At 40.9% G+C, this 15,831-nt stretch overlaps 1 protein-coding gene across 3 annotated transcripts in view; it reads left to right on the forward strand.

Annotated features, from left to right (window-relative positions):
- MROH8 (maestro heat like repeat family member 8) overlaps positions 1-15,831 on the forward strand; it is a 67,650-nt gene that overhangs the window by 4,786 nt on the left and 47,033 nt on the right. For all 3 annotated transcript variants that reach the window (XM_081291007.1, XM_081291008.1, XM_081291009.1), the window contains exons 2-4: positions 168-289; positions 2,777-2,925; positions 8,204-8,326. In XM_081291007.1, coding sequence (XP_081147133.1) covers positions 168-289; positions 2,777-2,925; positions 8,204-8,326 — 394 coding nt within the window. The remainder of the gene's footprint in view (positions 1-167; positions 290-2,776; positions 2,926-8,203; positions 8,327-15,831) is intronic.

Here is a 15,831-nt window from a genome sequence, read left to right on the forward strand (position 1 = left end):
TAAATACTGCAATAAAAAGAACAACTGTGGACTGGGGTGGAGAGGCTACCTAATCTAGATCAATGATCAATAAATGCCTCTCTGGGAGGGATATTTAGGCTTCCAATTGAAGGGTGAGAGAGCAGTTCTGAAAAACTTAATTTTTCCTATCTCCTCTTCATTCTTAGGTTCTTCAGTCAAGAAGAGGTAGTGATCCCCTGTGCTTCTGACAATGACTCAGGAAGTGTGGATCTGCAGCTGAGCAACTTAGATGATATTAAAAAAGGCGAAAGTAGCATTGAATTTACAGGTAAAATGGAAAGGATTGTATAAGGACAGAACTGGGGGTGGGAATCAATCAATATCTTTCCCTTTCTCTCTCTCTCTTCCCCCACACCTCGCAGAGCTAAGGATCAAACCCAGAACCTCATCATGCTAAACACTGATCTAGACCCCAGCCTTCTCTGTTTAAGTCATTTCAAGAGGTAGTGATTGAATACTTGCTGGATAATCAACCCTTGACTAGCCTTTGACAGTGATTCCTGACTTTGAGACTTCAGAATATGGTTGGCAAAATAAAATAAGATACATTATTCTAGACACACAGGAAACTAAACTTGATCCTGACCAGATAGTTCTTCAGACTCCGAAGCAGAGTGTGAGTACCAGAGGGATTCTGAAAGGGAAATGTTGGTCTGGGTTGACATAGAGTGAGAAGACCATGCAGATGGTGGGATCTGCAGAATAACTGTCTTTATTTATCCTGCAAACATTTATTGAGTATCAGGTGCTGGCCATGGAGTGACCATATCTGTTGTGGTCCTGCCCTTATAGATCTGTGACAGCACAGAAGAGAGACCCAAAAAAGTAAATAGACAGTAACTACATGATTAAAAGTTGTAGTAAGGGGCTGGGGTTGTGGCTCAGTGGTAGAGCGCTTGCCTGGCATGTGTGAGGCCCTAGGTTTAAATCTCAGCACCGCATATAAATAAATAAAATAAAGGCCCATAGACAACTAAAAAAATCTTTCTTAAAAAAATAAGTTGTAGTAAGCACTATAGAAAAATTAAACAAGAGGTTGAGAAAAAGTAAGGGAAATGGAGACCTACTTTAAACTATGGTTGTTGGCAAACGCCTGTAGGAGGTGGTGCTTTCAACCCTAAAGGAGGCCTTAAGATAGGTGAAAGGGTGACCCAAGCGAGAAGTGGAGGGAGGAGCATTTTAGATAGATTGAGCTTCATGCACATGAGCCAAGAAAGAACTTGATGTGTTTGAGTAAATACATTCACACTTGTAGATGAACAGGTAGTTGGAACTCAGTGTCATCCATGGGGACTGGAGGTCAGATTGGAAATAGAGAGGGTTATTAGTGGCTAGGAGGATACTTGGCCAACATGGGCAAAAAAGGAATTCAGGACAGGCATCCTGGAGCTGAGATCTGAAAGTGAGTAGGAGTTAGCAAGGCAGAGAGAGGTAAAGGGAAGGGCAGAAAATGCAGGCAGAAGGAGCAACCTAGGCAAAGATCAGGGGTGAATGAAAGCATGGCTTAATCACTGCAGTTAGGAGATGAAAAGAATGTGGTAGGGAGTGCGAGGAGTTTGCAGAAGAGGCATTCAGCAGAGAAAAAAAGAATATGCAAGTAGGAGCCAGGATGGTGGTGCCTGCCTGTAATCCCAGCTACACTTGCATTCCAAGCTACTCTGGAAGCTGAAGAAGGAGGATAGTAAGTTTGAGGCCAGCCTCAGCAAAACCCTGTCTCAAAATTAAAAAATAAAATAAAAAAGGGTGGCGATGTAGCTTAATGATAGGGTAGCCCTGGGTTCAATCCCCAGTACTGCAAAAACAAAAACCACAATAGTAAGACTGTTAGCCCAATAGGAATAAGGGATTTCATGTTGGATACAGAGGAGATAAAGATGTAAAGAAGCACAAATAGGAAAATGATGTATTATCATCACTGTCACTTAGAGAGCAAAGGAATTATATTTGCTGATACTTCTTGGTGCTAGCTCTATATCAGCCACATGAGGTTAAGTTCTATTATCATCCCATTTGGGGAATGACGACATTGGGCTAGAGAAACAGAGGTCACATAGGGCAGAATGGTAGAAAGAGACAGTCAGGAACTGAGCCTAGGCAAACCAGCTCTGAAGTCCATGTCCTCACCAGAGCACATTCCAGGTGGAGAAGGAGACACCCCAGGGTTCACTGCAGCCTGGCCCAGTGGAAAGAAATGAGTATTGACACAAGAGCCACCACTAAATATTATACTCTTGTTACTTCAGAGTCATAGATTATTTTTAAAATTTTTGAATAATAGCTCAATGGTAGAGTGTGGTCTTAACATGTGCAGGGCCTTGGATTCAATCCCCAGCACCAAAAAGAAAAAAGAAAAAACCTACCACTAAGATCCCACCATGTGTCAAATGCTAGCATTCTGTTCTTTGCATTCATTGCCTCATTTAATCCTTCTAATAACCCAATTCATGGTAGAGCCAGGATTCATAGTAGTCGCAAACAGTTTTGAATTCATGTTCTTTACTCTTTTACAGCTGAGTCCCAGAGGTCTTTAGCTTAGGCGGCCTTGGAGAGCATTAAATTTATAATTGAGAAAAGTGAAGCTTGGGGAAGGGAATGGATTTGGTCTGGGTCACAGAGTACTTTTTTAAGAGTACACAGGTACTTTTTTAAGCAAGCAGGAAAACTGTGTGTCCTGATGCCCAGTGATTCTCCCTATTAAGCCATAGCACTTGACATGATATGGAAGCGTCATTTGGTGTCTTTCTTTTGGTATTAGACTTGGACATCCCTGACATTCCCGGACTCCCTCTGGAGTCCCTCACAGATAGCTTCAGACACCTGGCCTACGAGGGGCCCCTCAGTGAGGCCAGTGTTCAGAGACTGATCCAGTCCATCCAGGAGGTGATTGGTGGTCATCCCTTAAAGGTATGCACAACAATCTGTACAAGTTAGCCAATGAATTCCTCCACGTTAACAGATATTTTGAACATGTGTTGTTTCTTATTATATGAAGATTATATAGGTTAGAAAATTTACTTATGCTTTTATATTTTATATTTATAACTTATATTTATTTATATTTATAATTCATCCTTACAAGAATATAAAATCCATATGAAAACAAAGGAAACCATAACAAAAATTAAAAGTTAATCTTCCCTAATTATATATGATGGGAGAAAAAAAATTCTAATTCAATATACAGATCTATATGATCCTACTTACTGGCCACACAGCATGCAGGGCTTAGGTGGTGTTCATTCGTTCCTTCATGCATCCCATGAGAACAGGAAGGACTCTGAGGAGGGAACCTAGAGCTCAGATCTGAGCAGTAAGTAAGAGAAACTAGAGGTTAGATTTAGGGGCCTGTTCCAGAAGTAGAAAATGATATGTTAACTACCTTGTGGCTGAAAGAAGCAGAGCATGTTTGAGGCACTCAAGCCTCAGTCTATGCTTAAATCATGCTGAGAGGGACAGCAATGCAAGGTGAGGCCGAAGACAAGGGCAGAGGCAGATGGTGCTGGGTCTTGAAAACCAGCGCAAAGAATTTTGATCTTGGGCTGGGGATATGGCTCAAGCGGTAGCGTGCTCGCCTGGCATGCGTGCGGCCCAGATTCGATCCTCAGCACCACATACAAACAAAGATGTTGTGTCCACCGAAAACTTAAAAAAGAATAAATATTAAAAAATTCTCAAAAAAAAAAAATTCTCTCTCTCTCTCTCTCTCTCTCTCTCTCTCTCTCTTTTAAAAAGAAAAAAATCCTCAGCACCAGATACAAAAATAAATAAATAAATAAAACAAAGACATTGTGTCCATCTATAACTAAAAAAATTTTTTATAAATAAAAAAAGAATTTTGATTGTTACCCTAATGATTAAATAAATAAGACGTATATAAGGAAATTATGTCCTAACTTACTGTAAGGTACCCTGTTGTTAGTCATTTAGGTTTTTGCCATTTTTTAATTATTGCAATTCTTTGACAACTATTATTATATTGTGGGTTTCTGTGTACCCCTTAGATAATTCCCTTATGATCATTCCTAGATGTCCTAGATGTGGCATTTATAAATCAAACAGTATGTACTTTGGGCTGAGGTTGTGACTCGGTGGTAGAGTGCTTGCCTAGCAAGTATGAGGCACTCGGTTTGATTCTCAGCACCACATACAAAAAAATAATAAAAATAAAGGTCCATTGACACCTAAAAAAATGTATAACTTAAAAAAAGAGTATGTACTTTTTAAAAAAACTGTATTTTTTAGTTGTCAATGGTTCTTTATTTTGTTTATTTATATGTGGTGCTAAGAATCAAACCCAGTGCCTCACACATGCTAGGCAAGCTCTATACCACTGAGCCACAGTGCCAGCCTGGAATATGTACTTTTTTAAACCTTTTAATAGATACTGTTACATTAAACTCCAAGGCAGAGAGTGGTGGCTCACACCTGTAATCCCTGCTACATGGAAGGCTGAAGCAGAAGGATTATAAATTTGAGGCGAGCCTCAAACTTGGGCAATTTTTAGCAAGGCCCTGTCTTAAAAAATAAAAAGGGGACTGAGATTGTGGCTCAGTGGTAGAGTACTCACCTAGCATGTGTGAGGCCCTGGGTTCGATCCTCAGCACCACATAAAAATAAATAAAATATGGTATTGTGTCCAACTACAACTAAAAAAAAAACAAATATTAAAAAAATAAAAACTAAAAAGGACTGGGGATGTAGCTCAGTGATAAAGTGCCCCTGGGTTCAGTCTCTAGGACTGAAAAAATAAAAATCCCCCAAGAATGTTAAGCCCATTTAGACTCTCACCAGCAAAATATATTAAATGTCAATTGCTTGGAGATGTCCAAAATCAGTATTTTTTTGCATTTATTTTTAATCTTTATTCAGTTTAATTGTTAAAAAGTATCCTTTTGTTTTATTTCTGTATCTTAAGATCCCTCATCCTACTATGTGGTAACTTGAGTGGCCTAGACCTTCATGGGAAACAATTATTACAATAACTTCTTTCTAGTTAGTGTTTCCAGTGATTTCCCCTCCTGTACCAGGGCTTTAAAATCCCATTCAACAGAAAAGGATCATGCACCTATCATTTATAAGACATTGTGCAAGACCCTGGTTACAAACTGGTAAGATTAAAAGTTTCTTCACAGGTCAACAAACTAAAATGAAATACAAACTGGTACTCAGCAATAGAAGGAATAAACTATCGATACCTACAACAATCTACACGAGTCTCAAAGGCATTGTGCTGAATAAAAGATTTCATGCCATATGATTCCAATTATGTGTTGGAAAACCGATCAGTGCTTCCCACAACAGGGACGGGAGAGGCTGTGACTCTAAAGGAATGGCATTTGGGAAATCTGAGGGGGTGAGGGAACTGCATCCTGACGGTGGTGGTGGTAGTGTGTGTGCATGTGTGTCACTACATGCAACTAAGTCATTCAGGGTCACTCCAGGTGAAATTTGGGTTGGCACAAAATAACCACACGGAGAAGAGAAAATACCTTTGTCTTGGGGGTTCTTCAGCAACGGCTCCTCTGCCCCAGCTCCCACAAGGGAGGCAGAAAAAAAAGCCAGAGCGTTCTGAAGCCCCTTTTTATTGAGGGGAAGACATTCAAGAAAGTTCTACCCCATTGGGGGGGGGGTCAGGTTTCAGAGGGTTGAGTCTAGCTTCTGATGTCTTGTGGTTAGCAGATTGACTGACATCTTGGAAGGCTACACCCATCTCAGGTGTTGTGTGGGCATCACAAGCAGAGCAGTCGAAAAGGACATATACGTCGTCAGCCCATCCCACTCATGTGCTCATGCTCATGGTTCACACACACAGCCCATGGCTAGCTCGCCACACGTGTTAGAATTCATAGAAGCATACCTTCCGTCTCTAAAAGGTCTATTTTGTTGCATGATACTTAAGGAGAAAAACAAAACATCACATCACTGCCGTGGGGCTGAGGCAGCCAGCCATAGCAGTCCTTTCTCACCAGTTCTTGTGATGGTGACTCAGAAGGATTTCAGACATGTTGCTCAGAGTAATAGGCATGGATTTATTAGAAAGGATAGGAAAAGGGAAAAGGGAGGAGAAGGATGGCATGCCCCTCCTGTACTCCAGTTTATTATGGGTCTCGGAGAAGTTTCCAGAGAGCTCTGCCCAGGTTCACCTCTTGACTTTTGACCAACAGAGGATGACATTAGACTTTCAAATCCCCAGGACAGCTCTAGGTCACTTTGGCCAATGCTGATCAGTTCTAATGAAATTAGATTTTATGGTTAGGGAGAATTATTCTTATCTCCCTGAGTTTTGGGATCTGGTCTATGTAAGGGTCATAAAAGTGCCCTCTTCAGGGTAACTTGTGCTCTTATTGGCATTTGGGGTCTACATTTCTCCTGTAGATAGCGAGCGGGTTGTTGGTTGAGGAATGTAACATATCCTGTTGATTTAAGCCAGGAAGGGATGTGGGTAAATTGCTTTATTTTAAAAAAAGTATGTGCAGTCAGCTCAGTGGGCCCAGTTCATAGCCCAGTTGTACAAGGGTACAAAGGTTGTAGTTTTCCCCCTTTGCCTCCCTTGGGTGAGACTACAGATGTGCACCACTATGCTTGACTTGAACCAATTCCTTTTTTTTTTTTTTCAGTACAAGGGAATAAACCCAGAGGTACTTGACCACTGAGCCATATCCCCAGCCCTTTATTTTCATTATCTTTTTTTTTTTTTTTAATTTTGAGACATGGTCTCACTAAGTTGCTGAGGCTGTCTTTGAACTTGCGATCCTCCTACTTCAGCCTCTCTAGTCTTTGGAATCACGGCCACTATGTGCCACTATGCCCAGCCCCAACCCTTTTTATTTTGAGACAGGGTCTCTCAAAGGTGCTTACTTAGGGCCTTGCTAAATTGCTGAGACTGGTCTTGTACTTGCACTCTCTTGCCTTGGCCTTCCAAGTTGCTGGGATTACAGGTGTGCACCACAATGGCCAGCAGACCAGTTCTTTATATTTCATGTTAGGAAGTCTTTAGAAAAGATTTCTTTGTAATTAATAAAGAACTTGGATTGCTGCAATGAATGAAAACATAATTCATTACCTTAACAGGGGAATAGATGAATAATGTAATTATATCAGCATATCACAAATACCATGGTAGCTGTGTACTCATGTGGTATGTGGATGCACTTAGGAAGTGTTCCTGATTCTTCTCCGGGAGAAAAGCATAACCCAAGTTGCAAAATATTATATTTTAATATATTTTAGTCAGTAAGCAAGAAGTGTAGAAAAGTCTGAAGGTACAAAGGCCCAGAAGCAAAAAAAGGGCTGCGTGAAGGTTAATTTGACTAGAGCTCAGAATGCTTCAGCGCAAGGCAAGAAATGATTCAAAGAGGGCAGCTGGGATCACATTGGGAAGGATTTTGACCTCCAATTGAAAAGATTGTGGATAGGAATTGATCTGTTCAAACATGCACTTGAGAAAAATGTGTCTGGCTATAGCTGGGGGAGTGGATTGGAGAGGGGCAAAACTGAAGCAAAGGAATCCATTGTTCAGTGACTACTAATCTATGTGAGAAGTAATGAGGCTATGAAATCAGCTTTTTCTCTGTGTATTACAACTTGCTCTCAATTCCATGTTAAAGAGAGCACGTACCAGTTTGCACCATCCATATACATAGGGAAAAAAAGAGTGGAAGGGTTTTTCTCAAGGTTGTGGTTTTTCTCAAGTGTGTTTCATTTTCTTAGGTATTGTTTTTATAATCAGTAAAATAGAATATCAATATAAAAGTTTTTTTCTTCAAATCAGAACTTGCATATTAATAGGAAACCTTAAGGATTGAAATAATGAATCTTTAATGAGATCAAGAGAACTAGAATTAGCAGAATCAGAGGTCACCTTTTGGAAGCTTAATCTGGCAGCACTATTCAGGATTGTAGGTGGGGAAGAAAAGACCAAAGGTGGGAGAACAATTATGGGATGCACACTGATGTAGCCCATAGGAGAGGCAAAGCCCCAGATCAAGAAGAGCCCCATGGACAAGGAATGTCACTGAAATCCCTCAGCAATTTATTCATTCCTTGTGAAAAGGCCAAAAATGGATTGAATGAGATGTCAGATGTTTAAAACATCCTAAGAAAAAAATTTAAAAGCCTTCTACAATTTCTTAAAAAAAGACTATAGTGTTTAATTGTATTTTTATCATTTCTACAAATACAGGGTGAACTGGAAAAGCTGACATTCCTACAATCTTTGTCTTCTCTCAGCCAAAATATCCCTTATGATGAAACCACAGACACATTCATTCTTAGCCATATAGAAGACATTGTGCATATTCTAAATGTAAGTATTGTGATCTTATCACAAATTATTGGGATCACACAAACTGAGTGACTTGGCTGACAAAGTTTTAGTAGTCCTATCCATATTATCAGTTCTGTTAACTCTTCTCATATCAGCCTTTCTGCATGAAGGAAAAACACTCAGATACCCCACAGATATGATCACCTTTGAAAACCAGTTAAAAGAGGAGAAAAAAAAGGGAGGAATAGCATTTAAATTTCTTAGTGAGGCCGGTACTTCGTACTGCGTCCTTGTTACTTAAACAGTAGTTTGGAGGCAGAATCTATAATTGACTCCCTGGGCTCAGGTGCTAGTCTCTGTATAGCTATGTGACCTCAGGAAATTCACTTAATTTCTTTATACTCAGTTTTCTTATATAGAAAATAAGACTAGCTGTATTTACTTCACAGAGGTATTATAAACATTAAATTTAAAATAAATATAAGCCATGTAACATGGTCCTTAACATGTATTATGCATTTGAGAAACATGATTATATTATTGTCATTATTGTATTCTGTCCCACTCACACCTACCCCAGCCACACTCTGCCACCAGCTCACCCATTTGTTCCCTTATTAGTACCTGACAGCGCCAGGTGCCGTCCTGGGAACTAGGGCTACAATGTAATCCCTGTCCCTACATCCAAACAAGGTATAATCTAGTGTCGCAGGAACTGCAACAAACATTTAAAAGGGTATATTGGGGGGCTGGGTTTGTGGCTCAGTGGTACAGCGCTTGCCTCACCTGTGTGAGGTGTGGGTTCAATTCTCAGCACCTCATATAAATAAGTAAGTAGCATAAAGGTTCATCAACAACTAAAATTTATATATATATATATATATATATATATATATATATATATATATATATATATATAATTTATATATTTTGTAAAAGGGTATATTGGGTCACAGAGGGGTGAATGAGTGGTTAATTCCATGTTAAAGGATCCAGAGGGCAAGGAGGTGAGGCACTTCAGCATGACATAACTTCTTAGTGCTTTGTTTTCTCATCTGTGAAATGCCCCTTTCAGTTTCTCAAAAGTTCAGAAGTTCTGATTCTTATGTTTCTTGTATGCCCCAGATATTTGAGCAGTTCTTTCTCAAACCAGAGGTTTGTAGGGCTGATCAGATTGATAATTAGTTTTTACAGTTGAAGGGTAATCGGCTAACAGTTTTGTGAAGTGCACTGTGATTTTGGAAACCTTAATCTGTCCTCCAAGGGTTTACAGCCCATTTGGAAATTATCACACTTAGAAAAGTAAGTAAGTTGAGAATAATTCCAAATACATCGAGAAGAATAGAATGATAGAGCAGATTTAGGAATCACTGCAGCTTTCTACTTATAGGACCCAACAAAGTGGCTTCTTTCCAAAGTTCTATTTCACCAGGATTGGCAGCAGTGGGATTCTACATTGTTCAACTAGCCAGCTCAGAAAATTCACCATTGCAAATCTCAAGTAGCAAAATCACACTGAATTACCCCAAATCTTGTACATGTGGATCCATCTAGCCAATAGTAACACCCACATCAGGTATCCACCAAAGTATGGGTCAGCAAGGGATTCAACCTAGGTAAGTTAGAGTTATCTAGTGACTATGAGAAAATTGGAAACTGTCAAGTCCACAAAGTTCCTGCAGGCCCGTGTGTGAGGACTGAACAGGCATGCACCTGATGTCTGAGAGGCATCCATCAAAAGAAGCAGTGTTACTAGGAACCCAAGAAGGCAAAAGTCAGTTATTATGGAGAAATAACATTAAGGCATTTGCCCACTTTTTGTGAGCCACCACTGATGCATGGCTTTTCAAAAAAAAAAAAAAAAAAAGACCTGGGGCTGAGGTTGTGGCTTAGTGGTAGAGCACTCACCTAGCACGGGTGAGGCACTGGGTTCAATTCTCAGCACCACATAAAGATAAATAAATAAAGGTATTGTGTCCATCTACATCTAAAAAATATTTTTAAAAAAAGACCTGCCAAGTGTGGTGCACACCTGTGATCCCCACAACTTAGGAGACTGAGATAGGAGGATCACAAGTTCAAAGTCAACCTCCCCAATTTAGCAAGGCTCTCATCAGCTTAGTGAGACCCTGTCTCTAGATTAAAAAAAAAAAAAAAAAAAAAACATAAAATGATCTGGGGTGTAGCTCAGTGGTAAAGTGCCCCTGGGTTCAATCCCAATACAAAAACAAACAAGCAAATCAAAAACCAAACAAAAAACAACCAAGGAAGCCAAGAGCAGGATATGAGAGAGAAGGCAAATGACAATCGCCCAAGAAGATTTATGATTAAGTCCATGAAAAGAAGTTCCATCATTGTGTGTCAAGTTCCACAACCAAACACTCAAGGTCACTCCACAAAATAACCACACAGAGACAGAGAGATACCTTTTAATCTGGGTCCTGTGATGGCTCCTCCGACCTTAGGGGTCCTTGGAAATAGAGAGAGGAGCACGCAGAACCCTTCTACTGGGAAGAAGCCATTCAAATAAGGCAAGGAGTCAGGTTTCAAGGGACTGAGTCTAGCTTCCTGATCTCTGCTGTCAGCAGATTGACTGACATCCAGGAAGGCCACACCCAAAGACAAAGCAAGAGAAGGGGACACATAAAGGGAATTTCCATGGAACATTCTATCCCAAACAGGGGAAAGGGATAGGATTACAAAAGAAAAGGTGAGTATAGCTCAACCCCAGGGTAGGCCTACTCAGAAGACTGGCCTTGCTATCCAAGTGGATCACCGCCCAAGCCACAAAGAATGCAGTAGTTGGTCAGAGCCTGGTGCATCAGGACTGGAAGGTCATTCAGAGCGGCTTCCCACAATTGTGATCAGGGAAAAGCAAGTTAAAAATCACAGTAAGATGTAACTAAAAATGAGAATGGCCAAAATAAAAAGAAAGGCAGTACCAGACATTGAGGATATGGAAAAACTGAAGCTTTCATGCTGCTAGTGGGAAGGTGAAATGGTGCGATCACTTTGGAAAATGGTCTGGCAGTTTCTTAACAAGTTAAACACATTTGCTGTAAGACCCAGCTGTTCCACTCTTAGGCAAAGAAACCATATTTCCACAAGAAGATGTGTCTACAAATGTATATAAGAGCCCAATACTGGAAAGAACCCAGATGTCCATCAACAGATAAACTGATAAACAGATTGTGCCAATTCCTACAATGGAGAACTGCTCAGGAATAAAAAGAAATTAACTGTTGATACATGATGCTATGACTTGGATCAATCTCAGAATGATTATGCTGACTGAAAGAAGCCAGACCTGCTCCAAGGCATATATATACACTGTGTAATTTCACTGATATGAAATTCTAGAAAATGCAAACAATCCTATAGGAACAGCAGATCAATCATACCTCGAGGTGGAAGTGGGTAGGGAGAAGCAGGAGGTAGGAATCACAAAGTAGCCAAAGGAAACTTCGGGAGTGATCAGAATTTCTATGATCTCCAGGGTTTTGTGGATGGGATGATTTCATGGATGTCATAAACACCCCAAACCATCTAACTCTATACTTTAAATACGGCTTATTACACTTCTGCCACACACAAAAAATTAATATATTTTAAAAATCTGTTGAAACCAGGCATGGTGGTATGTGCCTGTAGTCCAGTTACTCAGCGGGCTGAGGCAGGAGGATTGCTTGGGCCCAGGAGTTTGGGACCAGCCTGGGCCAAATAGTAAACCCTGTCTCTTAAAAAACTGGAAATAAGAAAGAAACAAACAACAACAATAAAAGAAACATTTCCTGAAAAAAAAAAAGTCTAGGCCTGGGGATTTAGCTCAGTGGCAGAGCACTTGCCTAGCATGTGCAAGGCCCTGGGTCCAATCCCCAGCAACATAAACAGACAAAAAAAATCTATTAAAAAGAAGAAAATAAATGATAACAGAGGCTGGGGTTGTGGCTCAGCAGTAGAGTACGCACCTAACACGTGTGAGGGCCTGGGTTTGATCTTAACACCACATAAAAATAAATAAATAAATAAATTGTGTCCGACTACAACTAAAAAAAAAATGATGACAGAATTGGAATAAAATTAATTCAGGAAGACCTCCTGATATAAACCTTGAAAGATGTGGTGGGTGAGATTGAGAGAAAAGAGAAAAAAGGGGCACTAGATGAGGTCGTCAGATGGAAAGGTAAAGATTACTACTTGACTATTCCAATACCAACGTTCTGCATGCTGTTATATGGTAGAATGGCCAGACAAATGGATTTTTTGTTTGTTTATTTTTGTACTGGGGAAGTGAACCCAGGGATGCTTAACCACTGAGCCACATCCCCAGCCCCTTTTATATTTTATATTGAGACAGGGTCTTGATAAGTTGCTTAGGGCTTCCCTAAATTGAGGCTGTCTTTGAACTCTGGATCCTCTTGCCTCAGCCTCCTGAGCTGCTGGGATTACAGACAGGCACCACCACACCCAGCCAGAGGAATGGTTTTTAGTGAAAATCAACAGACATCAAGACCTGTTGTAATCAAATTTTAATGTAACCAAGTCTTATTCTTAGAGCCTCTTAATTCTTTGCCAGCTTGGGACTCCATCTTCATTCTTTTTCTTTCTTCCTCCTTTCTCCGTCCCTCCCTCCTTTCCTTTCTTCCTTCCTTCCTTCCTTCCTTCTTTCCTTCCTTCCTTTCTTTAACCAGGGATTGAACCAGGGTTGGTTAACCACTAAGCAATACTCCCCAGCCCTTACTTATTTATTTATTTTTGGTACTGGGGATTGAACTCAGGGGCACTCAACCACTGAGTCACATCCCCAGCCCTATTTAGTATTTTATTTAGAGAAAGAGTCTCACTGAGTTGCTTAGTGTCTCGCTATTGCTGAGGCTGGCTTTGAACTCAAGATTCTCCTACCTCAGTCTCCCAAGCCCCTGGGATTACAGGCATGCACCATGGTGTCGTGTCTCACGACTAAAACACTAAGGGTAACTCCAGATGAACTGGGCTGCATGAAATAACCACACAGAGACAGAGAAATACCGTTTTATTGGGTCCTATGATGGCTCCTCTAACCATAGGGGTTATTGGAAAGAGACCTCGCAGGTTCTCTCAACCCTTTTATTGGGGAAAAGCCATTCAAATGGAGCAAGGGGTCAGGTTTCAGGGGGCTGAGTCTAGCTTCATGATGTCTGATATCAGCAGATTGATTGACATCTAAGGAGGCCATGCCCATCTCATGAGCTGTGTGGGGGTCACGGAAGAGCAAGTTTTTCAAAAAGACCAGAGTGAGACCCGCCCAAACAGAGGGGCAACGTGAGTTCAGTCCGCCTTGTGCACTCAGTGCTCATCGTTCACACACACCACACCCACGGCTGGCTTGCCACATCTCCGCATTCTAATCTCTCAAGGCTAAGGGGCGCTCATTTCCTATGTGGCAGCTCCCGACACCACAGCACGTAGCTCCTTTTTTTGAGACAGTCTCACAAAGTCCTTAGGGCCTTGCTAAATTGCTAAGGTTGGTCTTGAACTTACAATTCTCTTGCCTAAGCCTCCCAAATCGCTGGGATCATGCCACTGTTCCTTGTGACTTCATTCTTATTCTGCATCTTGGGTCTTCCACAAAACCCTGCCTACCTTAAACAAAGCACACAACTTCTCTAAATCTTAGTAGTGCCATCTATTAAATGGAGATGTTAATATCTGTCTGGCTTTCATTAAGAAGTTGGAGTAAAAAATGACTCTTCTTGTTAAAATTTAGTAAGATTCTTCTTGGAGCAAGTAACAAAAATCAGCTCTGGCTCACTTAAGTTTAAAAAGCAAATGGGGCTGGGGCTGTAGCTCAGTGGTAGAGCACCTGCCTCGCACGTGTGAGGCACTAAGTTCGATCCTCAGCACCACATAAAAATCAATAAATAAAGATATTTTTAAACTAAATAAACAAATAAAAAGCAAAACCAAAAAGATGCTGCGATCTCTCTCTCAGAATCTAAGGAAGGGGTATAATAATCCAGCCTCCAGAAGAGCAAGTTCTAGGACAGCTTCCAGGGTTTCAAAGGCAGGGACTGCTTTTCTGACACTATGACTAAAATCTCTAGCAGCTCCTGGTCTGTGTCTTTCACTCTAAAATTCTAAATTTTGCAAGAGAGAATCTGATTGGCCCAGATGGGGTTATTCACCTGCATCAATTAGGTGTGTCTGACAGATCACATAGTGGTGATATGACTGCTGGGATTCCTGCTTGTGTACTGGTGACCTGCCCAGACAGTTGGGGACATTGCTGTCATCTGAGCAGTAAGTCCAAGAGGTTCCTGCTGCACAAATACTTCACAAACAAAAATTAGGCACTTACTTCTGAATCCCTGTAGTGGCTTCCATAATTAATTATGAACAAATAACATAATAAGCCTTTTTTTTTTTTTTGGTACTAGGGATTGAACCTAGGGGCACTTAACCACTGAGCTACATCCCCAGCCCTTTTTATTTTTCACTTTGAGTCAGGGTCTCACTAAATTGTACCTACTGGCCTTGAACATGTGATCCTCCTGCCTCAGCCTCCCAAGTCATTGGGATTACAGGCATGTGCCACCCTCCTATTACAAGTTTTTAATGCCTAATTAAGAAAAAAAAAAAGCCAGGAGCACTAGCACATGCCTGTAATCCACAAGTCAGGAAGCTGAAGCAGGAGGATCACAAGTTTGAGATCAGCCTCAGCAACTTAGAAGCCCTAAGCAACTTAGCAAGATCCTGTCTCAAAATAAAAAATCAAAAGGCCTGGGGACATAGCTCACTGGTAGAGCATCTGGCTTCCATTCTTTTTTCTTTTTTAAAGATAGAGAGAATTTTTTAATATTTATTTTTCAGTTTTCGGTGAACACAACATCTTTATTTTATTTTATGTGGTGCTGAGGATGGAACCCAGCGCCCCGCGCATGCCAGGCAAGCGCTCTACCACTTGAGCCACAGCCCCAGCCCCTGGCTTCCATTCTTACTGCCAAAAAGAAAAAGAAAAAGAAAAATCATTCTGGCTGAATTGGGTCAAATAAATTGAACTCAGGAGGGATTGCAGGCCCAGGGGTTCAGCCAAGAGCCACTGCCTCCATCCATATGAGCTACTTAGCTACAGAATGGAGAACCACATAACCTACCACAATTGATGATGGGACATGGGAGGGAACAAAAGACAAAAAAACACAAGTCTTCTTTCTTCATGAGTCCTGAGAAAGGGTACCATTGGCAAATATTGAAGCCTAGGAAGTTGTGCTCTTGGGAGTGGGGAAGATAATGAAAGATCATGTCTGTGATCTTAGTGGTGGTGCCCTTAAGATAACCTGACCTGAGCAACTGGATGCCTGGGAGAGCTGTGAAGGCTGAGGAGAGAGTCTTACAATTTGTCCCTTCCAGCCTATAAAGCCATAAAAATAACTGAGATCCTTGAGGAAACAAAGATGAGCAGCAGGCCACCAGCAAGACCTGAGTCAGAGAGTGAGAAGATAAAAGCTCAGAAAGGGAACTTGGTAATATTTATTGAGCACTTAACTGCCTCCTAACTTCCTATG

The sequence above is a fragment of the Spermophilus citellus genome (genome assembly GCF_964194105.1).
Source record: "Spermophilus citellus genome assembly, chromosome: 4".
Classification (NCBI taxonomy): domain Eukaryota; kingdom Metazoa; phylum Chordata; class Mammalia; order Rodentia; family Sciuridae; genus Spermophilus; species Spermophilus citellus.